This window comes from Petromyzon marinus, unplaced genomic scaffold, assembly GCF_048934315.1.
Source record: "Petromyzon marinus isolate PM22_M1 ecotype Great Lakes invasive population unplaced genomic scaffold, UKy_Petmar_22M1.pri1.0 PM_G_Scaffold_7, whole genome shotgun sequence".
NCBI lineage: Eukaryota > Metazoa > Chordata > Hyperoartia > Petromyzontiformes > Petromyzontidae > Petromyzon > Petromyzon marinus.
The window spans coordinates 3,220,443-3,247,822 of NW_027423024.1; the positions used below are offsets into that span (position 1 = coordinate 3,220,443).

The following is a 27,380-nucleotide window of genomic DNA, read 5'->3' on the forward strand; positions in this document are numbered from 1 at the left end:
AGGGACCGCCGGTGGGTGGGGAGGGACTGCCGGTGGGTGGGGAGGGACCGCCGATGGGTGGGGAGGGACCGCCGGTGGGTGGGGAGGGACCGCCGATGGGTGATGGGGAGGGACCGCCGGTGGGTGGTGGGGAGAGACCGCCGGTGGGTGGTGGGGAGAGACCACCGGTGGGTGGTGGGGAGAGACCGCCGGTGGGTGGTGGGGAGAGACCGCCGGTGGGCGGGGAGAGACCGCCGATGGGTGGTGGGGAGGGACCGCCGGTGGGTGGTGGGGAGAGACCGCCGGTGGGTGGTGGGGAGAGACCGCCGGTGGGTGGTGGGGAGAGACCGCCGGTGGGTGGGGAGGGACCACCGGTGGGTGGGGAGAGACCGCCGGTGGGTGGTGGGGAGAGACCGCCGGTGGGTGGGGAGAGACCGCCGGTGGGTGGTGGGGAGAGACCGGCGGAGGGTGGGGAGGGACTGCCGATGGGTGGTGGGGAGGGACCGCCGGTGGGTGGGGAGGGACCGCCGGCCTTCGGATCTTCATTCCTTGTTCTTTGTGGCGGGGTTCTTTTCCCTTTAAGGTTTTGCAAACGGCGTCAAAGTGCAGACATCCGGAGGGCATCCCGACTCCGCCCAGTGCCACAAGACAACGGAGACAAGTTTGGGAAGCCCCGGTGCATCCGTTACAAAAACCTCGTTCTTTTCTTGAATACCCAACGATGCCCATGCACATCGTATAATTAGATTATTATTATAATGCGTTGTTTACGTTGTTTTACGTTCTAATGATATAAAAATGTTTGGGGGGGGGGGGGGGGGTGGGCGGGAACGGCACGGAAACCACCACGAAACCCACGGTGGGGTTTCTGCGGCGCGATCGTGACGGAGTCGCGTGTCGCACGTCGGGAAGGAGGTTGTTGCGTGTACCTCGGGCGGGCGTCCACGAGTGGCTGAGCTCCGTCGGGGACTGGGGGACCACCGAGGACCACGGGTTCCACTCCCGCGGTCCGATCGCGGCTTCAGCCGGCGTTGGTTCTTCGCGGACACGGCTCGCCTTTCGGCGCGAGCGCGCGGCGAGTTGACGGCGAGCCGATGGGCTTAACCTCCATCGCCAACGGCCTCGCAGAATCATTCTCATTATGAGACCTCCTTTGCCAGTAACAAGATATAGGAATAGGTTTTACCCTTTTAACTGGCACAAAAACTGACACCTTTATTCAAGGCATCGTGTTTGCAATAACCACAACACAAGCAGTCAAAATGCAAACAAAAAAGACAACTCTGATAATAATAATATTGGCACTGTCCTTGAATTTGATTGGTCCACACCCGAGACGGCTTTTCTTAGAGCCTAGTCTCCATTGGTGTTGGACCAGAAGACGCCAAAAGGTCCAACACCAGTGGAGACTAAAGGGCTCTAAGAAAAGCTGTCTCGGGTGTGGACCAATCAAATTCAAGGACAGTGCCAATATCATTATCAGAGTTGTCTTTTTTGTTTGTTTGCATTTTGACTGCTTGTGTTGTGGTTATTGCAAACATGATGCCTTGAATAAAGGTGTCAGTTTTTGTGCCAGTGGTGACTTTACCGAAAGAGCTAAGAATATGTAATAGGGGGGTTGCGAGGCCATACTTCACCGTGCCGGTCGGCGCGGGTTGCTGAAGGGGACCGATCCGGACATCGCTTGCCATTTAAGTTAACCGCGGCCGGCAATGAAGGTCGGGTCAGCGGGTTCAGAGGACGGCGCGCTAACCGTTCTTCTGATGATGATGATGATGATGCGTCGTCGATTTCCCGGGAAAGCCTCGCCCGAGTCTCGGGACGCGCGCTTCAGGAGGGTGCTTGCGTGAGGACGCGTTGCGTTGCTGTGAACCGTTGTTCATTTTAAATTTCGACTTGAAGCTTTCGTGACTGCAAGGATTCATCTTCTTTGGTTCTTTCGGTAAAGTCACCACCACGTAGAATGAGAATAAAATAATAAAATAACACAATAAAATTATCACGACGTTTCGGCCACAACGCAAGCGGCCTTCTTCAGGTGAAAGGAACAAACCTGCCGGGACGACAGAGCTTCAATGTAGCTCTGAACAGAGAAGAGGCTCCGTCGTCCCGACAGGTTTGTTCCTTTCACCTGAAGAAGGCCGCTTGCGTTGTGGCCGAAACGTCGCGAGAATTTCATCGTGTTATTTTATTATTTTATTCTCATTCTACGTGGTGGTGACTTTACCGAAAGAACCAGAGAAGGTTGTTCATTTCCCCTGCTGCCGTGTGACCGCTGCCGTGTGACCGTGCGTAGCGTGCTGTACTATGGCGAGTTGAATAAACGTTGGTGATGTTTTTCATACCGACCGTGTGTCTGCAGTAACTCGACGTAGCGTCTCGTTTCAGAGACTGAGCCTCAAGCGAGCGCTGAGCTCCGTCACCGCCTCTTCCCTGTTCATGCTCCTGAATTGAATTTTTTATTTAAAGCTTTCGTGACTGCAGGGATTCATATTCTTGGTTCTTTCGGTAAAGTCACCAGCACGTAGAAGGGAAACAATAAAATAATAAAAATATTAAACAATACAATTAAATCACCACGTTTCGACTGCAACACAAGAAGCAATCATCATCAGGTGTGAAAAACCACGGCAAGAAAATTTGAAAAAAGTGGCGTTTTTTTTTTCAAATGGTTCTTGCTGTGGTTTTCACACCTGATGATGATTGCTTGTGTTGCTGTCGAAACGTCGTGATTTAATTTTTATAATTTTATTGTTTCCCTTCTACGCGGTGACTTTACCGAAAGAACCAAGAATATGAGGTCCTGAATTGGTCTGTGGAAATTCCACATTGCTACTAAAGCACCATCACCGGTCGCTCCATGCACGACAACCGCTCCCCCTCCCTTCCTCAAACACTCCCCACCCCCACGATGCTCTCGTTGAGACGTAAGAAAGAGCTGCAACGCCAACGTGCCCACGCCTGATTTGTGTTTCCGATTTGCCTTCTAAAGAAACGTCTGGCCGTGTCGTCTCGCACGCCCAGAGAGGGCATCTCGCATTCCCCCTGGGGGTGATGAAGAACGCCCGATGATCTAGAGACACAAACCTGCATCAGGATTTGCGTCGTATTCATAGGCAGCGTTTGATTTTCATATTTACCGAGGGGGGGGGGGGTGGGGGGGTGGTAGTTAGTGGCAGGGGGTTTGTGTAATAATTTAATAAGTACTTGTCGAGTTTGAACAGGAGAATGCGGTGGATTATTTTGCATCGCTCTCTATGCAAGATGCAGCGGAATGGAAGCACAGTTGGGTTCCAGTTTGCTTTGTCCCTCGCGTTCGGAATCGCGGGTCCATTTAATAAAACTTCCACCCCCCCCGCCCCTAACTTGTAAACTACTGAACATACATTGATGAAGGTGTGCAGGTTAGGGGGGGCATTGCCCCCCACCCCACCCCAAAACTCCGCCCGTGGGTGTAGTCCATTGTTGTTGAGGGGTCACGTGAGGAGAGTTGCTTGGTCCACCGGTGACGATGACGGTGATGGTGATGATGACGGTGACGACGGTGATGATGGTGATGATGGTGACGGTGATGATGGTGATGGTAATGATGATGGTGATGATGACGGTGATGATGATGATGGTGATGATGATGATTACGGTGATGATGATGGTGACGGTGGTGATGACAGTGATGGTGATGATGACGGTGATGGTGATGACGGTGATGACGGTGATGATGATGACGGTGATGGTGATGATGACGGTGATGAGGTTGATGGTGATGGTGATGATGACGGTGATGATGGTGACGACGGTGATGATGACGGTGATGGTGGTGATGGTGATGATGGTAATGATGATGACGGTGATGATGGTAATGATGATGTTGACGGTGATGGTGATGATGGTAATGATGATGTTGACGGTGATGGTGATGATGGTAATGATGACGGTGATGATGGTGACGGTGACAGTGACGATGACGGTGGTGATGATGGTGATGATGGTGACGGTGATGATGACGGTGATGGTGATGATGATAACGGTGATGATGGTAATGATGATGTTGACGGTGATGGTGATGATGATGACGATGATGGTGATGATGGTAATGATGACGGTGATGATGGTGAATGACGGTAAGGGTCAAAGATCGGGCAAAAGTCGGCTCGTTGCTTTTGACCTTTAACCTTGCCGAGGTCTTAGGGAAGGGGGAGGGTCCTTGTAAAGAGGGGCGTGGTTGGGGCGGGGGAGTCTACCGGAGCTCCACCCCTCGCCCACGTGACGTGTTGAGAGCGGAGTGGGGGAGAGAGAGAGGGGGTTGGGTGAATGGGGTGAGGGGCGTGGCCGTGGGTGGGTGGGTGGGGGTAGTTTCGTGGGTGGGGGTTGCGTGAGGAGGGGGTGGGGGGTGAATCCACCGGAGCTCCGCCCCTCACCCACGTGACGTGTTGAGAGCGTAGGGGTGGAAGAGAGAGTGGGTTGGGTGAATGGGGTGAGGGGCGTGGGCGTGGGTGGGGGTAGTTTCGTGGGTGGGGGTTGCGTGTGGGGGGGGGGTGAATCCACCGGAGCTCCGCCCCTCGCCCACGTGATGCGTGACGTCAGGGCGCGAGAGAGACGAGGAGAAGACAAGATGGCGGCTATGGCGGTGTCTCGCTCTGCGCTGCTGCTGCCGCTGCTGCTGCCGCTGCTGCTGCTGCAGGTGACTGCGATCGCTATGAGCGGTGAGTCGGCGGCTGTCTCGCTGGTCGTGCCGTCTTATTGGCGAGGCTTTGTGTTTGTGTGTGTGTTTGTTTGGGTAAGTTTGTTCTGTTTTCCCAAGTGCACCTAGCCTGGCACGAGCGGCGTTGATAACTGTGGTGGGCGGGGGCGGTGCGGGCGGTGCGGATCTGTGAGGGGGTGTTCGATGTCTCAAAGTGAACCTAGCCTGGCACACGAGGCTGGTGCGGTAACGGGGAGCGGTGGCGCAGTGGTTAGCGACTGGGTTGAACGTCGCCACTGGGGGAGGGAGGGAGACAAAGGCGGCCGGGCGTGGTGCTGTGTCACATGTTGTAGCAGCTGCTGCTGCTGCTGACTCGCTAGCAGCACTTGCCCCTACAGCCTGTTGAAGGCTACACGGGGGAGCTTTGTCTTTCCTGGACACAGTCTCCCTCGCGTGTCAGACCTTCATCATAGGTGACACTTCATAGGTGACACTTCATAGGTGACACTTCATAGGTGACACTTCATAGGTGACACTTCATAGGTGATACTTCATAGGTGACACTTCATAGGTGACACTTCATAGGTGATACTCATAGGTGACACTTCATAGGTGACACGTCATAGGTGACACTTTATAGGTGACACTTCATAGGTGACACTTCATAGGTGACACTCATAGGTGACGCTTCATAGGTGACACTTCATAGGTGACACTTCATAGGTGACACTTCATAGGTGACACTTCATAGGTGATACCACAGGTGATACTTCATAGGTGATACTTCATAGGTGACACTTCATAGGTGATACTTCATAGGTGACACTTCATAGGTGATACTTCATAGGTGACACTTCATAGGTGATATTTCATAGGTGACACTTCATAGGTGATACTTCATAGGTGATACTTCATAGGTGATACTTCATAGGTGACACTTCATAGTTGACACTTCATAGGTGATACTTCATAGGTGATACTTCATAGGTGACACTTCATAGGTGATACTTCATAGGTGATACTTCATAGGTGACACTTCATAGGTGACACTTCATAGGTGATACTTCATAGGTGATACTTCATAGGTGACACTTCATAGGTGACACTTCATAGGTGATACATCATAGGTGATACTTCATAGGTGACACTTCATAGGTGACACTTCATAGGTGACACTTCATAGGTGATACTCATAGGTGACACGTCATAGGTGACACGTCATAGGTGACACTTCATAGGTGACACTTCATAGGTGACACTTCATAGGTGACACTTCATAGGTTATACTTCATAGGTGACACTTCATAGGTGATACTCATAGGTGACACGTCATAGGTGACACGTCATAGGTGACACTTCATAGGTGACACTTCATAGGTGACACTTCATAGGTTATACTTCATAGGTGACACTTCATAGGTGACACTTCATAGGTTATACTTCATAGGTGACACTTCATAGGTGATACTCATAGGTGACACTTCATAGGTGACACGTCATAGGTGACACTTCATAGGTGACACTTCATAGGTGATACTTCATAGGTGATACTTCATAGGTGACACTTCATAGGTGACACTTCATAGGTGATACTTCATAGGTGATACTTCATAGGTGACACTTCATAGGTGACACTTCATAGGTGATACTCATAGGTGACACGTCATAGGTGACACGTCATAGGTGACACTTCATAGGTGACACTTCATAGGTGACACTTCATAGGTTATACTTCATAGGTGACACTTCATAGGTGACACTTCATAGGTTATACTTCATAGGTGACACTTCATAGGTGATACTCATAGGTGACACTTCATAGGTGACACGTCATAGGTGACACTTTATAGGTGACACTTCATAGGTGACACTCATAGGTGACGCTTCATAGGTGACACTTCATAGGTGACAGTTCATAGGTGACACTTCATAGGTGACACCACAGGTGATACTTCATAGGTGATACTTCATAGGTGACACTTCATAGGTGATACTTCATAGGTGACACTTCATAGGTGATACTTCATAGGTGACACTTCATAGGTGATACTTCATAGGTGACACTTCATAGGTGATACTTCATAGGTGATACTTCATAGGTGACACTTCATAGGTGATACTTCATAGGTGATACTTCATAGGTGATACTTCATAGGTGACACTTCATAGTTGACACTTCATAGGTGATACTTCATAGGTGATACTTCATAGGTGACACTTCATAGGTGACACTTCATAGGTGATACTTCATAGGTGATACTTCATAGGTGACACTTCATAGGTGACAATTCATAGGTGATACATCATAGGTGATACTTCATAGGTGACACTTCATAGGTGACACTTCATAGGTGACACTTCATAGATGATACTCATAGGTGATACTTCATAGGTGACACTTCATAGTTGACACTTCATAGGTGATACTTCATAGGTGATACTTCATAGGTGACACTTCATAGGTGACACTTCATAGGTGATACTTCATAGGTGATACTTCATAGGTGACACTTCATAGGTGACAATTCATAGGTGATACATCATAGGTGACACTTCATAGGTTATACTTCATAGGTGACACTTCATAGGTGATACTCATAGGTGACACGTCATAGGTGACACGTCATAGGTGACACTTCATAGGTGACACTTCATAGGTGACACTTCATAGGTTATACTTCATAGGTGACACTTCATAGGTGACACTTCATAGGTTATACTTCATAGGTGACACTTCATAGGTGATACTCATAGGTGACACTTCATAGGTGACACGTCATAGGTGACACTTCATAGGTGACACTTCATAGGTGATACTTAATAGGTGATACTTCATAGGTGACACTTCATAGGTGACACTTCATAGGTGATACTTCATAGGTGATACTTCATAGGTGACACTTCATAGGTGACACTTCATAGGTGATACATCATAGGTGATACTTCATAGGTGACACTTCATAGGTGACACTTCATAGGTGACACTTCATAGGTGATACTCATAGGTGACACGTCATAGGTGACACGTCATAGGTGACACTTCATAGGTGACACTTCATAGGTGACACTTCATAGGTGACACTTCATAGGTTATACTTCATAGGTGACACTTCATAGGTGATACTCATAGGTGACACGTCATAGGTGACACGTCATAGGTGACACTTCATAGGTGACACTTCATAGGTGACACTTCATAGGTTATACTTCATAGGTGACACTTCATAGGTGACACTTCATAGGTTATACTTCATAGGTGACACTTCATAGGTGATACTCATAGGTGACACTTCATAGGTGACACGTCATAGGTGACACTTTATAGGTGACACTTCATAGGTGACACTTCATAGGTTATACTTCATAGGTGACACTTCATAGGTGACACTTCATAGTTGATACTTCATAGGTGATACTTCATAGGTGACACTTCATAGGTGACACTTCATAGGTGATACTTCATAGGTGATACTTCATAGGTGACACTTCATAGGTGACACTTCATAGGTGACACTCATAGGTGACGCTTCATAGGTGACACTTCATAGGTGACACTTCATAGGTGACACCACAGGTGATACCACAGGTGATACTTCATAGGTGATACTTCATAGGTGACACTTCATAGGTGATACTTCATAGGTGACACTTCATAGGTGATACTTCATAGGTGACACTTCATAGGTGATACTTCATAGGTGATACTTCATAGGTGACACTTCATAGTTGACACTTCATAGGTGATACTTCATTGGTGATACTTCATAGGTGACACTTCATAGGTGACACTTCATAGGTGATACTTCATAGGTGATACTTCATAGGTGATACTTCATAGGTGACACTTCATAGGTGACACTTCATAGGTGATACATCATAGGTGACACTTCATAGGTGACACTTCATAGGTGACACTTCATAGGTGATACTCATAGGTGACACGTCATAGGTGACACGTCATAGGTGACACTTCATAGGTGACACTTCATAGGTGACACTTCATAGGTGACACTTCATAGGTGACACTTCATAGGTTATACTTCATAGGTGACACTTCATAGGTGATACTCATAGGTGACACGTCATAGGTGACACGTCATAGGTGACACTTCATAGGTGACACTTCATAGGTGACACTTCATAGGTTATACTTCATAGGTGACACTTCATAGGTGACACTTCATAGGTTATACTTCATAGGTGACACTTCATAGGTGATACTCATAGGTGACACTTCATAGGTGACACGTCATAGGTGAGACTTTATAGGTGACACTTCATAGGTGACACTTCATAGGTTATACTTCATAGGTGACACTTCATAGGTGACACTTCATAGTTGATACTTCATAGGTGATACTTCATAGGTGACACTTCATAGGTGACACTTCATAGGTGATACTTCATAGGTGATACTTCATAGGTGACACTTCATAGGTGACACTTCATAGGTGACACTCATAGGTGACGCTTCATAGGTGACACTTCATAGGTGACACTTCATAGGTGACACTTCATAGGTGATACCACAGGTGATACCACAGGTGATACTTCATAGGTGATACTTCATAGGTGACACTTCATAGGTGATACTTCATAGGTGACACTTCATAGGTGATACTTCATAGGTGACACTTCATAGGTGATACTTCATAGGTGATACTTCATAGGTGACACTTCATAGTTGACACTTCATAGGTGATACTTCATTGGTGATACTTCATAGGTGACACTTCATAGGTGACACTTCATAGGTGATACTTCATAGGTGATACTTCATAGGTGACACTTCATAGGTGACACTTCATAGGTGACACTTCATAGGTTATACTTCATAGGTGACACTTCATAGGTGACACTTCATAGGTTATACTTCATAGGTGATACTTCATAGGTGACACTTCATAGGTGACACTTCATAGGTGATACTCATAGGTGACACTTCATAGGTGACACGTCATAGGTGACACTTTATAGGTGACACTTCATAGGTGACACTTCATAGGTGACACTCATAGGTGACGCTTCATAGGTGACACTTCATAGGTGACACTTCATAGGTGACACTTCATAGGTGACACTTCATAGGTGATACCACAGGTGATACTTCATAGGTGATACTTCATAGGTGACACTTCATAGGTGATACTTCATAGGTGACACTTCATAGGTGATACTTCATAGGTGACACTTCATAGGTGATATTTCATAGGTGACACTTCATAGGTGATACTTCATAGGTGATACTTCATAGGTGACACTTCATAGTTGACACTTCATAGGTGATACTTCATAGGTGATACTTCATAGGTGACACTTCATAGGTGACACTTCATAGGTGATACTTCATAGGTGATACTTCATAGGTGACACTTCATAGGTGACACTTCATAGGTGATACTTCATAGGTGACACTTCATAGGTGACACTTCATAGGTGATACATCATAGGTGATACTTCATAGGTGACACTTCATAGGTGACACTTCATAGGTGACACTTCATAGGTGATACTCATAGGTGACACGTCATAGGTGACACGTCATAGGTGACACTTCATAGGTGACACTTCATAGGTGACACTTCATAGGTGACACTTCATAGGTTATACTTCATAGGTGACACTTCATAGGTGATACTCATAGGTGACACGTCATAGGTGACACTTCATAGGTGACACTTCATAGGTGACACTTCATAGGTTATACTTCATAGGTGACACTTCATAGGTGACACTTCATAGGTTATACTTCATAGGTGACACTTCATAGGTGATACTCATAGGTGACACTTCATAGGTGACACGTCATAGGTGACACTTCATAGGTGACACTTCATAGGTGATACTTCATAGGTGACACTTCATAGGTGACACTTCATAGGTGATACTTCATAGGTGATACTTCATAGGTGATACTTCATAGGTGACACTTCATAGTTGACACTTCATAGGTGATACTTCATAGGTGATACTTCATAGGTGACACTTCATAGGTGATACTTCATAGGTGATACTTCATAGGTGACACTTCATAGGTGACACTTCATAGGTGATACTTCATAGGTGATACTTCATAGTTGACACTTCATAGGTGACACTTCATAGGTGATACATCATAGGTGATACTTCATAGGTGACACTTCATAGGTGACACTTCATAGGTGACACTTCATAGGTGATACTCATAGGTGACACGTCATAGGTGACACGTCATAGGTGACACTTCATAGGTGACACTTCATAGGTGACACTTCATAGGTGACACTTCATAGGTTATACTTCATAGGTGACACTTCATAGGTGATACTCATAGGTGACACGTCATAGGTGACACGTCATAGGTGACACTTCATAGGTGACACTTCATAGGTGACACTTCATAGGTTATACTTCATAGGTGACACTTCATAGGTGACACTTCATAGGTTATACTTCATAGGTGACACTTCATAGGTGATACTCATAGGTGACACTTCATAGGTGACACGTCATAGGTGACACTTCATAGGTGACACTTCATAGGTGATACTTCATAGGTGATACTTCATAGGTGACACTTCATAGGTGACACTTCATAGGTGATACTTCATAGGTGATACTTCATAGGTGACACTTCATAGGTGACACTTCATAGGTGATACTCATAGGTGACACGTCATAGGTGACACGTCATAGGTGACACTTCATAGGTGACACTTCATAGGTGACACTTCATAGGTTATACTTCATAGGTGACACTTCATAGGTGACACTTCATAGGTTATACTTCATAGGTGACACTTCATAGGTGATACTCATAGGTGACACTTCATAGGTGACACGTCATAGGTGACACTTTATAGGTGACACTTCATAGGTGACACTCATAGGTGACGCTTCATAGGTGACACTTCATAGGTGACAGTTCATAGGTGACACTTCATAGGTGACACCACAGGTGATACTTCATAGGTGATACTTCATAGGTGACACTTCATAGGTGATACTTCATAGGTGACACTTCATAGGTGATACTTCATAGGTGACACTTCATAGGTGATACTTCATAGGTGACACTTCATAGGTGATACTTCATAGGTGATACTTCATAGGTGACACTTCATAGGTGATACTTCATAGGTGATACTTCATAGGTGATACTTCATAGGTGACACTTCATAGTTGACACTTCATAGGTGATACTTCATAGGTGATACTTCATAGGTGACACTTCATAGGTGACACTTCATAGGTGATACTTCATAGGTGATACTTCATAGGTGACACTTCATAGGTGACAATTCATAGGTGATACATCATAGGTGATACTTCATAGGTGACACTTCATAGGTGACACTTCATAGGTGACACTTCATAGATGATACTCATAGGTGATACTTCATAGGTGACACTTCATAGTTGACACTTCATAGGTGATACTTCATAGGTGATACTTCATAGGTGACACTTCATAGGTGACACTTCATAGGTGATACTTCATAGGTGATACTTCATAGGTGACACTTCATAGGTGACAATTCATAGGTGATACATCATAGGTGACACTTCATAGGTTATACTTCATAGGTGACACTTCATAGGTGATACTCATAGGTGACACGTCATAGGTGACACGTCATAGGTGACACTTCATAGGTGACACTTCATAGGTGACACTTCATAGGTTATACTTCATAGGTGACACTTCATAGGTGACACTTCATAGGTTATACTTCATAGGTGACACTTCATAGGTGATACTCATAGGTGACACTTCATAGGTGACACGTCATAGGTGACACTTCATAGGTGACACTTCATAGGTGATACTTAATAGGTGATACTTCATAGGTGACACTTCATAGGTGACACTTCATAGGTGATACTTCATAGGTGATACTTCATAGGTGACACTTCATAGGTGACACTTCATAGGTGATACATCATAGGTGATACTTCATAGGTGACACTTCATAGGTGACACTTCATAGGTGACACTTCATAGGTGATACTCATAGGTGACACGTCATAGGTGACACGTCATAGGTGACACTTCATAGGTGACACTTCATAGGTGACACTTCATAGGTGACACTTCATAGGTTATACTTCATAGGTGACACTTCATAGGTGATACTCATAGGTGACACGTCATAGGTGACACGTCATAGGTGACACTTCATAGGTGACACTTCATAGGTGACACTTCATAGGTTATACTTCATAGGTGACACTTCATAGGTGACACTTCATAGGTTATACTTCATAGGTGACACTTCATAGGTGATACTCATAGGTGACACTTCATAGGTGACACGTCATAGGTGACACTTTATAGGTGACACTTCATAGGTGACACTTCATAGGTTATACTTCATAGGTGACACTTCATAGGTGACACTTCATAGTTGATACTTCATAGGTGATACTTCATAGGTGACACTTCATAGGTGACACTTCATAGGTGATACTTCATAGGTGATACTTCATAGGTGACACTTCATAGGTGACACTTCATAGGTGACACTCATAGGTGACGCTTCATAGGTGACACTTCATAGGTGACACTTCATAGGTGACACCACAGGTGATACCACAGGTGATACTTCATAGGTGATACTTCATAGGTGACACTTCATAGGTGATACTTCATAGGTGACACTTCATAGGTGATACTTCATAGGTGACACTTCATAGGTGATACTTCATAGGTGATACTTCATAGGTGACACTTCATAGTTGACACTTCATAGGTGATACTTCATTGGTGATACTTCATAGGTGACACTTCATAGGTGACACTTCATAGGTGATACTTCATAGGTGATACTTCATAGGTGATACTTCATAGGTGACACTTCATAGGTGACACTTCATAGGTGATACATCATAGGTGACACTTCATAGGTGACACTTCATAGGTGACACTTCATAGGTGATACTCATAGGTGACACGTCATAGGTGACACGTCATAGGTGACACTTCATAGGTGACACTTCATAGGTGACACTTCATAGGTGACACTTCATAGGTGACACTTCATAGGTTATACTTCATAGGTGACACTTCATAGGTGATACTCATAGGTGACACGTCATAGGTGACACGTCATAGGTGACACTTCATAGGTGACACTTCATAGGTGACACTTCATAGGTTATACTTCATAGGTGACACTTCATAGGTGACACTTCATAGGTTATACTTCATAGGTGACACTTCATAGGTGATACTCATAGGTGACACTTCATAGGTGACACGTCATAGGTGAGACTTTATAGGTGACACTTCATAGGTGACACTTCATAGGTTATACTTCATAGGTGACACTTCATAGGTGACACTTCATAGTTGATACTTCATAGGTGATACTTCATAGGTGACACTTCATAGGTGACACTTCATAGGTGATACTTCATAGGTGATACTTCATAGGTGACACTTCATAGGTGACACTTCATAGGTGACACTCATAGGTGACGCTTCATAGGTGACACTTCATAGGTGACACTTCATAGGTGACACTTCATAGGTGATACCACAGGTGATACCACAGGTGATACTTCATAGGTGATACTTCATAGGTGACACTTCATAGGTGATACTTCATAGGTGACACTTCATAGGTGATACTTCATAGGTGACACTTCATAGGTGATACTTCATAGGTGATACTTCATAGGTGACACTTCATAGTTGACACTTCATAGGTGATACTTCATTGGTGATACTTCATAGGTGACACTTCATAGGTGACACTTCATAGGTGATACTTCATAGGTGATACTTCATAGGTGACACTTCATAGGTGACACTTCATAGGTGACACTTCATAGGTTATACTTCATAGGTGACACTTCATAGGTGACACTTCATAGGTTATACTTCATAGGTGATACTTCATAGGTGACACTTCATAGGTGACACTTCATAGGTGATACTCATAGGTGACACTTCATAGGTGACACGTCATAGGTGACACTTTATAGGTGACACTTCATAGGTGACACTTCATAGGTGACACTCATAGGTGACGCTTCATAGGTGACACTTCATAGGTGACACTTCATAGGTGACACTTCATAGGTGACACTTCATAGGTGATACCACAGGTGATACTTCATAGGTGATACTTCATAGGTGACACTTCATAGGTGATACTTCATAGGTGACACTTCATAGGTGATACTTCATAGGTGACACTTCATAGGTGATATTTCATAGGTGACACTTCATAGGTGATACTTCATAGGTGATACTTCATAGGTGACACTTCATAGTTGACACTTCATAGGTGATACTTCATAGGTGATACTTCATAGGTGACACTTCATAGGTGACACTTCATAGGTGATACTTCATAGGTGATACTTCATAGGTGACACTTCATAGGTGACACTTCATAGGTGATACTTCATAGGTGACACTTCATAGGTGACACTTCATAGGTGATACATCATAGGTGATACTTCATAGGTGACACTTCATAGGTGACACTTCATAGGTGACACTTCATAGGTGATACTCATAGGTGACACGTCATAGGTGACACGTCATAGGTGACACTTCATAGGTGACACTTCATAGGTGACACTTCATAGGTGACACTTCATAGGTTATACTTCATAGGTGACACTTCATAGGTGATACTCATAGGTGACACGTCATAGGTGACACTTCATAGGTGACACTTCATAGGTGACACTTCATAGGTTATACTTCATAGGTGACACTTCATAGGTGACACTTCATAGGTTATACTTCATAGGTGACACTTCATAGGTGATACTCATAGGTGACACTTCATAGGTGACACGTCATAGGTGACACTTCATAGGTGACACTTCATAGGTGATACTTCATAGGTGACACTTCATAGGTGACACTTCATAGGTGATACTTCATAGGTGACACTTCATAGGTGACACTTCATAGGTGACACTTCATAGGTGACACTTCATAGGTGATACTCATAGGTGACACGTCATAGGTGACACGTCATAGGTGACACTTCATAGGTGACACTTCATAGGTTATACTTCATAGGTGACACTTCATAGGTGACACTTCATAGGTTATACTTCATAGGTGACACTTCATAGGTGATACTCATAGGTGACACTTCATAGGTGATACGTCATAGGTGACACTTCATAGGGGACACTTCATAGGTGATACTTCATAGGTGATACTTCATAGGTGACACTTCATAGGTGACACTTCATAGGTGATACTTCATAGGTGATACTTCATAGGTGACACTTCATAGGTGACACTTCATAGGTGACACTTCATAGGTGACACTTCATAGGTGATACTCATAGGTGACACGTCATAGGTGACACGTCATAGGTGACACTTCATAGGTGACACTTCATAGGTGACACTTCATAGGTGACACTTCATAGGTTATACTTCATAGGTGACACTTCATAGGTGATACTCATAGGTGACACTTCATAGGTGACACGTCATAGGTGACACTTTATAGGTGACACTTCATAGGTGACACTTCATAGGTGACACTCATAGGTGATGCTTCATAGGTGACACTTCATAGGTGACACTTCATAGGTGACACTTCATAGGTGACACCACAGGTGATACTTCATAGGTGATACTTCATAGGTGACACTTCATAGGTGATACTTCATAGGTGACACTTCATAGGTGATACTTCATAGGTGACACTTCATAGGTGATACTTCATAGGTGACACTTCATAGGTGATACTTCATAGGTGATACTTCATAGGTGATACTTCATAGGTGATACTTCATAGGTGACACTTCATAGTTGACACTTCATAGGTGATACTTCATAGGTGATACTTCATAGGTGACACTTCATAGGTGACACTTCATAGGTGATACTTCATAGGTGATACTTCATAGGTGACACTTCATAGGTGACAATTCATAGGTGATACATCATAGGTGATACTTCATAGGTGACACTTCATAGGTGACACTTCATAGGTGACACTTCATAGGTGACACTTCATAGATGATACTCATAGGTGATACTTCATAGGTGACACTTCATAGGTGACACTTCATAGGTGATACTTCATAGGTGATACTTCATAGGTGACACTTCATAGGTGACACTTCATAGGTGATACTTCATAGGTGATACTTCATAAGTGACACTTCATAGGTGACAATTCATAGGTGATACATCATAGGTGACACTTCATAGGTTATACTTCATAGGTGACACTTCATAGGTGATACTCATAGGTGACACGTCATAGGTGACACGTCATAGGTGACACTTCATAGGTGACACTTCATAGGTGACACTTCATAGGTGACACTTCATAGGTGACACTTCATAGGTTATACTTCATAGGTGACACTTCATAGGTGATACTCATAGGTGACACTTCATAGGTGACACGTCATAGGTGACACTTCATAGGTGACACTTCATAGGTGATACTTAATAGGTGATACTTCATAGGTGACACTTCATAGGTGACACTTCATAGGTGATACTTCATAGGTGATACTTCATAGGTGACACTTCATAGGTGACACTTCATAGGTGATACATCATAGGTGATACTTCATAGGTGACACTTCATAGGTGACACTTCATAGGTGACACTTCATAGGTGATACTCATAGGTGACACGTCATAGGTGACACGTCATAGGTGACACTTCATAGGTGACACTTCATAGGTGACACTTCATAGGTGACACTTCATAGGTGACACTTCATAGGTTATACTTCATAGGTGACACTTCATAGGTGATACTCATAGGTGACACGTCATAGGTGACACGTCATAGGTGACACTTCATAGGTGACACTTCATAGGTGACACTTCATAGGTTATACTTCATAGGTGACACTTCATAGGTGACACTTCATAGGTTATACTTCATAGGTGACACTTCATAGGTGATACTCATAGGTGACACTTCATAGGTGACACGTCATAGGTGACACTTTATAGGTGACACTTCATAGGTGACACTTCATAGGTTATACTTCATAGGTGACACTTCATAGGTGACACTTCATAGTTGATACTTCATAGGTGATACTTCATAGGTGACACTTCATAGGTGACACTTCATAGGTGATACTTCATAGGTGATACTTCATAGGTGACACTTCATAGGTGACACTTCATAGGTGACACTCATAGGTGACGCTTCATAGGTGACACTTCATAGGTGACACTTCATAGGTGACACTCCATAGGTGATACCACAGGTGATACCACAGGTGATACTTCATAGGTGATACTTCATAGGTGACACTTCATAGGTGATACTTCATAGGTGACACTTCATAGGTGATACTTCATAGGTGACACTTCATAGGTGATACTTCATAGGTGATACTTCATAGGTGATACTTCATAGGTGACACTTCATAGTTGACACTTCATAGGTGATACTTCATAGGTGACACTTCATAGGTGACACTTCATAGGTGATACTTCATAGGTGATACTTCATAGGTGACACTTCATAGGTGATACTTCATAGGTGTTACTTCATAGGGACACTTCATAGGTGACACTTCATAGGTGATACTTCATAGGTGACACTTCATAGGTGACACTTCATAGGTGACACTCATAGGTGACGCTTCATAGGTGATACTCATAGGTGACACTTCATAGGTGACACTTCATAGGTGACACTTCATAGGTGACACTCATAGGTGACACTTCATAGGTGACGCTTCATAGGTGACACTTCATAGGTGACACTTCATAGGTGACGCTTCATAGGTGATACTCATAGGTGACACTTCATAGGTGACGCTTCATAGGTGACACTTCATAGGTGACACTTCATAGGTGACACTTCATAGGTGACACTTCATAGGTGATACTTCAATGTGTGATGTCCACTTCCGTGGGTTCCGTTCCCAGTGAACCACAGAGAGTCACTTGAAGAAGCAGGCAGCTCAGAGGCAGCTCTGTGATGTCCACTTCCGCGGGTTCCGTTCCCAGTGAACCACAGAGAGTCACTTGAAGAAGCAGGCAGCTCAGAGGCAGCTCTGTGTTGTTCATGGCCACCGCGAGGAGGGAGCTTTCGCAACGAGAGTCTAGCCACCACCACCACCACAACAACAATCTGCTTTTAACGTTTAGTTTTTTTGTCCTTCCCCCGCACTTCCGATTCGCACGGTTGGCTACGTTACGGTTGTGCGAAAGAAGTTCAGCGTGCATATAGACGTACCCCTCCGCCCAGGAGTGGGTCACCTTAGCTGATTTTGTTTCAAGCGGGTGAAAACGCAAGAGGCCACGATAAAATCTTATCGGTCCCCGTGTAATTCTCTGGGTATGGGTCTCTGTGTGAGTCTGCGGGTATCTGTGTGAGTCTACGGGTCTCTGTGTGAGTCTATGGGTCTCTGTGTGAGTCTACGGGCATCTGTGTGAGTCTACGGGTATCTGTGTGAGTCTACGTGTCTCTGTTTGAGTCTACGGGTCTCTGTGTGAGTCTACGGTTCTCTGTATGAATCTACGGGTATCTGTGTAAAGTCTATGGCTCTCTGTGAGTCTTTGGGTCTCCGTGTGAGTCTATGGGTCTCTGTGTGAGTCTACGGGCATCTGTGTGAGTCTACGGGTCTCTGTGTGAGTCTACGGGTCTCTGTGTGAGTCTACGGGTATCTGTGTGAGTCTACGGGTCTCTGTGTGAGTCTACGGGTCTCTGTGTGAGTCTACGGGTCTCTGTGTGAGTCTATGGGTCTATGTGTGAGTCTACGGGTCTCTATGTGAGTCTACGGGTCTCTGTGTGAGTCTACGGGTATCTGTGTGAGTCTACGGGTGTCTGTGTGAGTCTATGGGTATATGTGTGAGTCTACGGGTATCTGTGTAAAGTCTATGGGTCTCTGTGAGTCTATGGGTCTCCGTGTGAGTCTACAGGTCTCTGTGTAAGTCTACGGGTGTCTGTGTGAGTCTACGGGTGTCTGTGTGAGTCTACGGGTATTTGTGTGAGTCTATGGGTCTCTGTGTGAGTCTATGGGTATATGTGTGAGTCTACGGGTATCTGTGTAAAGTCTATGGGTCTCTGTGAGTCTATGGGTCTCCGTATGAGTCTACAGGTCTCTGTGTGAGTCTACGGGTCTCTGTGTGAGTCTACTTGAAGATATTACTTCACAACCGTGTCACCACCACCACCCCCTTTCCCCCCTCTTTGCAGCCGTCTCGTGGATGGAGAAAGTGCAGGGGGAGACGGTGGTGCTGGGCTGCACCTGGACGGGCGACCCCACGGACACCGAGGTCCTGGACGTGGAGTGGTTCCTGCAGATGCCCACTACGAACATCTACGTGAGGAAGAGAGAGGGATACAGAGACGCACATCGCTACTCAGAGATGCCTGTAGCTTCTACTCAGAGACGCCCGTAGCTCCTACTCAGAGACGCCCGTAGCTCCTACTCAGAGACGCCTGTAGCTCCTACTCAGAGACGCCCGTAGCTCCTACTCAGAGACGCCTGTAGCTCCTGCTCAGAGACGCCCGTAGCTCCTACTCAGAGACGCCCGTAGCTCCTACTCAGAGACGCCCGTAGCTCCTACTCAGAGACGCCTGTAGCTCCTACACAGAGACGCCCATAGCTCCTACTCAGAGACGCCTGTAGCTCCTACTCAGAGACGCCTGTAGCTCCTACTCAGAGACGCCCGTAGCTCCTACTCAGAGACGCCCGTAGCTCCTACTCAGAGACGCCCTTAGCTCCTACTCAGAGACGCCTGTAGCTCGTACTCAGAGATGCCTGTAGCTCCTACTCAAAGACGCCTGTAGCTCCTACTCAGAGACGCCCGTAGCTCCTACGCAGAGACTCCCTTGGGCTCCTATTCAGAGACGCCCGTAGCTCCTACTCAGAGACGCCCGTAGCTCCTACTCAGAGACGCCCATCGGACACGCAGAGACGCCTGTAGCTCCTACTCAGAGACTCCCTTGGGCTCCTACTCAGAGACGCCCGTAGCTCCTACGTAGAAGTCCGCAGGCTCCTACACAGGCACCAGCAGGCTCCTACACAGGCACCAGCAGGCTCCTACACAGGCACCAGCAGGCTCCTACACAGACACCAGTAGGCTCCTACACAGACACCAGCAGGCTCCTACACAGACACCAGCAGGCTCCTACACAGACACCAGCAGGCTCCTACACACACACCAGCAGGCTCCTACACAGACACCAGCAGGCTCCTACACAGGCACCAACAGGCTCCTACACACGCACCAGCAGGCTCCTACACAGACACCAACAGGCTCCTACACAGGCACCAACAGGCTCCTACACAGGCACCAGCAGGCTCCTACACAGGCACCAGCAGGCTCCTACACAGGCACCAGCAGGCTCCTACACAGACACCAGTAGGCTCCTACACAGACACCAGCAGGCTCCTACACAGACACCAGCAGGCTCCTACACAGACACCAGCAGGCTCCTACACACACACCAGCAGGCTCCTACACAGACACCAGCAGGCTCCTACACAGGCACCAACAGGCTCCTACACACGCACCAGCAGGCTCCTACACAGACACCAACAGGCTCCTACACAGGCACCAACAGGCTCCTACACAGGCACCAGCAGGCTCCTACACAGGCACCAGCAGGCTCCTACACACACACCAGCACGCTCCTACACAGACACCAGCAGGCTCCTACACAGGCACCAACAGGCTCCAACACAGGCACCAGCAGGCTCCTACACAGGCACCAGCAGGCTCCTACACACACACCAGCAGGCTCCTACACAGGCACCAGCAGGCTCCTACACACACACCAGCAGGCTCCTACACAGACACCAGCAGGCTCCTACACAGGCACCAACAGGCTCCTACACACACACCAGCAGGATCCTACACAGACACCAGCAGGCTCCTACACAGACACCAGCAGGCTCCTACACACACACCAGCAGGCTCCTACACAGGCACCAGCAGGCTCCTACACAGACACCAGCAGGCTCCTACACAGGCGCCCGTAGGATCCTACACAGAAGCCGCCCCCACAGGCTCCTACACAGGCACCAGCAGGCTCCTACACAGAAGCCGCCCCCACAGGCTCCTACACAGAAGCCGCCCCCACAGGCTCCTACACAGAAGCCGCCCCCACAGGCTCCTACACAGAAGCCGCCCTCACAGGCTCGTACAGAATCAGAATTCACCTTCTTGGTTCTTTCGGTAAAGTCACCGCCACATAGACTGGAAATAAAATAATGAAATAAAATAATAATAATGCGATTCTCACGACGTTTCGGCCACAACACAAGTGGGCCTTCTTCAGGTGAAGAAACAGGGCTATCAAGAAGACGGAACTTGAATGAACGCTGTCAGGCAAGGACCGCGTCTTTTGAAGCTGTGTGGGCGAAGTTGAATTAGCATGTTACCAGCCTCACCTCCGGAGAGGGAGGTGGGATGGTAACATGCTAATTCAACTCTGCCCACACATATTCTTAGCTCTTTCGGTAAAGTCACGTTGAAGGGCAACAATAAAATAATAAAATATATTAAAATAATAAAATATATAAAACAATAAAAAAATTTATTGTTTTATATATATTTTATTGTTTCCCTTCAACGTGACTTTACCGAAAGAGCTAACAATATGAATCACTGCAGTCACGAAAGCTTTAAATCAAAATTCCGCCCACACAGCTTCAAAAGACGTGGTCCTTGCTTAACAGCGTTCATTCAAGCTCCGTCTTCTTGATAGCCCTGTTTCTTCACCTGAAGAAGGCCACTTGTGTTGTGGCCGAAACGTCGTGAGAATTGCATTATTACTTGACTTCATTATTTTATTTCCAGTCTACGTGGCGGTGACTTTACCGAAAGAACCAAGAATGTGAATCCCTGCAGTCACGAAAGCTTTAAATCGAAACAGAATCGGAATATGTATATACACTGCAGGAGGAATCCGATGAGCTGTAAAGCTCTTTGTTCACCGATGGGGTGGGTCAGAACGTTCCAACAACAAACGGCTACAAGAACACGTGTCAGGAGTGCAACGTATAGGAAAACAAATCAATTGAACAGTATAAAAATAAATGTAAATTTAAACCTGGTAAAGCCCACTGAACTATTATGGTCTTATTCTTGGTTCTTTCGGTAAAGTCACCGCCACGTAGAAGGGAAACAATAAAATAATAAAAATATAAAACAATAAAATTATCACGACGTTTCGACTGCAACACAAGAAGCAATCATCGTCAGGTGTGAAAACCACAGCAAGAACAATTTGAATAAAAATGGCGGGTTTTTTTAACGTCAGCACCACGGAGAGCGATTTGGAAGTTTGTTCAGATGGACGAGTCCATCTATGTTCGGAAAAGAGGAGGGGGGAGACGAAAATAATGGATGCGGTCTGAAAGTCACCGTAAGCGTGAACAATCAATCAAGACCCGAAATGGTTTAGCAAATCCTTCCAACGATTGCTAAGCCCAGAATCCATCTCCTCGGTTGAAATTGTCTCCGTGTTTGTATATGCGGATAGCCTCATGAACGAATCTCTCTTGGTAACCGTAATCGTGAACAATCAATTAAGACCCCAAATGGTTTATCAAATCCTTCCAACGATTGCTAAGCCCAGAATCCATCTCCTCGGTTGAAATTGTCTCCGTGTTTGTACGTGCGGATAGCCTCATGAACGAAACTCTCTTGGTAACCGTAAGCGTGAACAATCAATTAAGACCCGAAATGGTTTATCAAATCCTTCCAACGATTGCTAAGCCCAGAATCCATCTTCTCGGTTGAAATTGTCTCCGTGTTTGTATATGCGGATAGCCTCATGAACGAATCTCTCTTGGTAACCGTAAGCGTGAACAATCAATTAAGACCCCAAATGGTTGATCAAATCCTTCCAACGATTGCTAAGCCCAGAATCCATCTCCTCGGTTGAAATTGTCTCCGTGTTTGTACGTGCGGATAGCCTCATGAACGAATCTCTCTTGGTAACCGTAAGGGTGAACAAGCAATTAAGACCCCAAATGGTTGATCAAATCCTTCCAATGATTGCTAAGCCCAGAATCCATCTCCTCGGTTGAAATTGTCTCCGTGTTTGTATATGCGGATAGCCTCATGAACGAATCTCTCTTGGTAACCGTAAGTGTGAACAATCAATTAAGACCCCAAATGGTTTGTCAAATCCTTCCAACGATTGCTAAGCCCAGAATCCATCTCCTCGGTTGAAATTGTCTCCGTGTTTGTACGTGCGGATAGCCTCATGAACGAATCTCTCTTGGTAACCGTAAGGGTGAACAAGCAATTAAGACCCCAAATGGTTTATCAAATCCTTCCAATGATTGCTAAGCCCAGAATCCATCTCCTCGGTTGAAATTGTCTCCGTGTTTGTACGTGCGGATAGCCTCATGAACGAATCTCTCTTGGTAACTGTAAGCGTGAACAATCAATTAAGACCCCAAATGGTTTGTCAAATCCTTCCGACGATTGCTAAGCCCAGAATCCATCTCCTCGGTTGAAATTGTCTCCGTGTAGGTACGTGCGGATAGCCTCACGGCGGCGGCGGTGGCGATGGCGGAGCCCTTTTTGTCCGTCCCCCACCCCCCTGCCCTCAGGTTGCCACGTTCGCCGGGGGCGAGGGGCACATCTACCCGGACTTCGCGTCCCGCGTGCGATTCGCCCGCAACGCGACGCGGAGAGACGCGTCGCTGCAGATCGCCGGGCTGCGGGCGAGCGACGCCGGCGTCTACACGTGCAAGGTGAAGTTCGGCACTTTCATCAAGCTGGAGACCATCAGGCTCACCGTGCTGGGTAACGAACGCACGCACGCGCACACGCACGTATGCACACGCAGGTACGCACGTACACACACGTACACGCACGCACACACACGTACACACACGCATGCACGTACACACACGTATACGCACACGCACGTACACACATGCACGCACACGCACGCACACGCACGCACACGCACGTACACACGTACACGCACGCACACGCACGTACGCACGCACACGCACGCACGCACGTACACACGTACACGCACACGCACGCACGCGCACATGCACGCACGCACACGCACGTACACACACGTACACGCACGCACGTACACACACGCATGCACACACACGCACGTACATGCACGCACGCACGTACAACAACAACCGCCATTCGCCACTAAGTGGCGGTGACGTCACCACGACGCTTGTGCCAGGCTATGTGCACCCTGAGGCCACGTGAAGTGTCGAACGCCCGCTGGCAGGAGGTCACGGGGCAGACCCAGGTGCCACGGGTCGACTGACTGTGGCAACCTGCTGTGCTTTAGCCACCCGGCGCTCCGCTCGTTGTTGTGAGCGTCGCTCCTCCGCCCTCCGTTGTTGTTGGAGGGTGACTGCCTCCAACTGCCCAGTAGCGTCCATCACGAGCCTCCTCCACAGAGGCCGATCTTGACACCGCTGGTACCAGTCATCGGCAAGTCCACTCAGCTCCACGTCTTCCTGTACCACATCACTCCATCTCTTCTCTAGCCCGTGCCGTGCCCGCGTAGCCCCCTCAATCCGGCCAAACAAAAGCTGTTTCGGCATGCGGTGGCTGGGCATGCGGGCTACATGACCCAGCCATCGCAGCCTTCCCCGCCGGAGGAGCTCACCGATGGGACCTTGCCCAGATCTTTCAAGGATTTGTGAGCTCCTCACACAATCCATTCTGGTTAAACCCAGGATGGATCGTAGGCAGGCCAGCATAAATGTTTCTAACCGGCAAAGATGTTCCATTAGGGGGGTCCACGTTTCGCAAGCGTAGAGAAGGGAGGGAATGACCGTGGCCGAGAAGACCTGAAGCTTAGTGCGGAGCGACAGACCAGGTAGCTTCCACACAGCGTTACGCAACCGATGAAAAGATATTGCCGCTCGACTGATTCGGAGTGAGACCTCTGCTGTTAAACTGGAGCCAGTCATAAGCACACTGCCCAGGTATGGGAAACTCTCCACTCTCTCCACAACTGCCCCATCACCGATTGGGAGTTTTGGGGGCGGAGTGTCCGATGGTACAAAATACCCAGGCAGGTGCTTAGTTTTGGTGGGGCTGATGGTAAGGCCCCACCTCTTAGTGGCACGCTCCAGTCTCAGCAGCAGCGTTTCCAACTCCTCCTCTGAATGAGCAGTTATTACCAAATCATCAGCATACATAACATGGTTGAGCAATAGGGAGCCATCCCTTGACCGCACCCGGGCGTCGATCAGCCTCCCATTATATCTGTACCATATGGAGATTCCCCCGGTACAGCTATTGAAGGCTTCACGAACTACGTGGTCAAAGTAGATGTTAAATAATGTGGGAGCCAGAGGACATCCCTGTCACACCCCAAGGTTAACAGGGAATGGCTCTGACTCCCGGCCACGTAGTTTTACCCGGGCCCGCTCACCATCATGAAGGTCCTTAATGATCGTGAGCAGAGGGTCAGGTACTCCAAAAGCACGAAGAACAACCCAGAGCCCAGGCCTACTGATGGTATCATAGGCCTTGACCAGGTCAATAAAGCAGAGATGTAGGTCTTGTTGGAATTCCCTACACCTCTGCTGTAGCAGACGGACAGAAAATATGGCATCTGTGCAGGACCGCCCTTTCCTGAAACCGCATTGGGGCTCCGCAAGCCTCTCCTCAGCATGCCTGGCAAGGCGATGTTGAATAATCCTTGCCAGGACCTGTCCCGGCACACTGAGGAGTGAGATGCCCCTGTAGTTGTTACAGTCTGTGCGGTCCCCCTTCTTAAAAAGGGGGACCACCAGGGCATCCTTCCAATCCTGCGGAACCCATCCAGTGGTCCAGACTGTTGTTATGATGTCATATAGGGCAGTCTGTGCACAAACGCCGCCCTCCCTCAGCATTTCGCTTGGGAGATCATCTCTGCCCGCTGCCTTTTCTGGTCTCAGACTCCGGATCGCCTTCAGTACTTCCTCAACAGATGGCACCTCAGCCAGCCACTCACAGGGGGTGACTTCTTCCAATATTTGAGGCACCGCAGCCTCAGCAGGGTCATCCTCACTTTGTGCCACGATGTTTTCCTGGCTGAGGGATTTTCCCTCCCCCAGGACCTCACAGAAATGCTCAGAAAACCTGCAAACCTGTTTCTGGGGGTCGGAGATTGGGTCACCGTTTTTTCCCCTAATGATGGTAATAGGTGTGGCGCTGCAAATTACTTTTTTGATGGAGTTAAATAGAGATTTGTGATCACGGGCCACTGAGGCAGACTCAATCTCCTCAGCAACCCGCGACTACCACCCATCCTTGCAGCGCCTCACGGCTCTCCGAACCTCCGAGCGAAGGCTGCGGTAAGCCTCCACATTCTCTGACGTGGGATTCTGTAGCCGATGACAGTGGGCCTGTCGCTTTTTCTCAACCATCCTGAACACCTCCTCTGTCAGCCAGGGTCTATGGGGAGGTCTGGACCGCGTACCCAAAGCAGCCATTGCAGCTGCATGAGTCACAGTCCTAAACCTCGCCCATTTACCCTCGACATCAGGAGGAGTGGAGGACGATGCCAATCCCAGCCGCAAGCGATGATGAAATTCTCGCTTGCAACTTTCATCAGATAACTGAGACCAGGCCACTTTAGGTTGGAATGGGGTCCTGGGTATACACCCACCACCGGAGTGGAAGAATGGCAGGCACATCTTACAGATGACTAGTCGATGGTCAGAGGGCAGATCAGCTCCACGGTAGGTCCTGGTGTCAAGGACATGGGCTCGCATCCGCTGGTCCGTCACTATGTAGTCCAGCAGATGTTCTTGCTTGGACCCG

At 47.2% G+C, this 27,380-nt stretch overlaps 1 protein-coding gene across 3 annotated transcripts in view; it reads left to right on the forward strand.

Moving 5' to 3' along the window:
• The first annotated feature begins 4,557 nt into the window (after positions 1-4,557).
• The window catches only part of LOC142920206 (coxsackievirus and adenovirus receptor homolog), a 56,003-nt gene continuing 33,180 nt past the window's right edge, over positions 4,558-27,380 (forward strand). For all 3 annotated transcript variants that reach the window (XM_076062684.1, XM_076062685.1, XM_076062686.1), the window contains exons 1-3: positions 4,558-4,682; positions 19,813-19,940; positions 24,191-24,386. In XM_076062684.1, the coding sequence (XP_075918799.1) occupies positions 4,592-4,682; positions 19,813-19,940; positions 24,191-24,386 (415 nt within the window). In that variant the 5' untranslated portion in view covers positions 4,558-4,591. The remainder of the gene's footprint in view (positions 4,683-19,812; positions 19,941-24,190; positions 24,387-27,380) is intronic.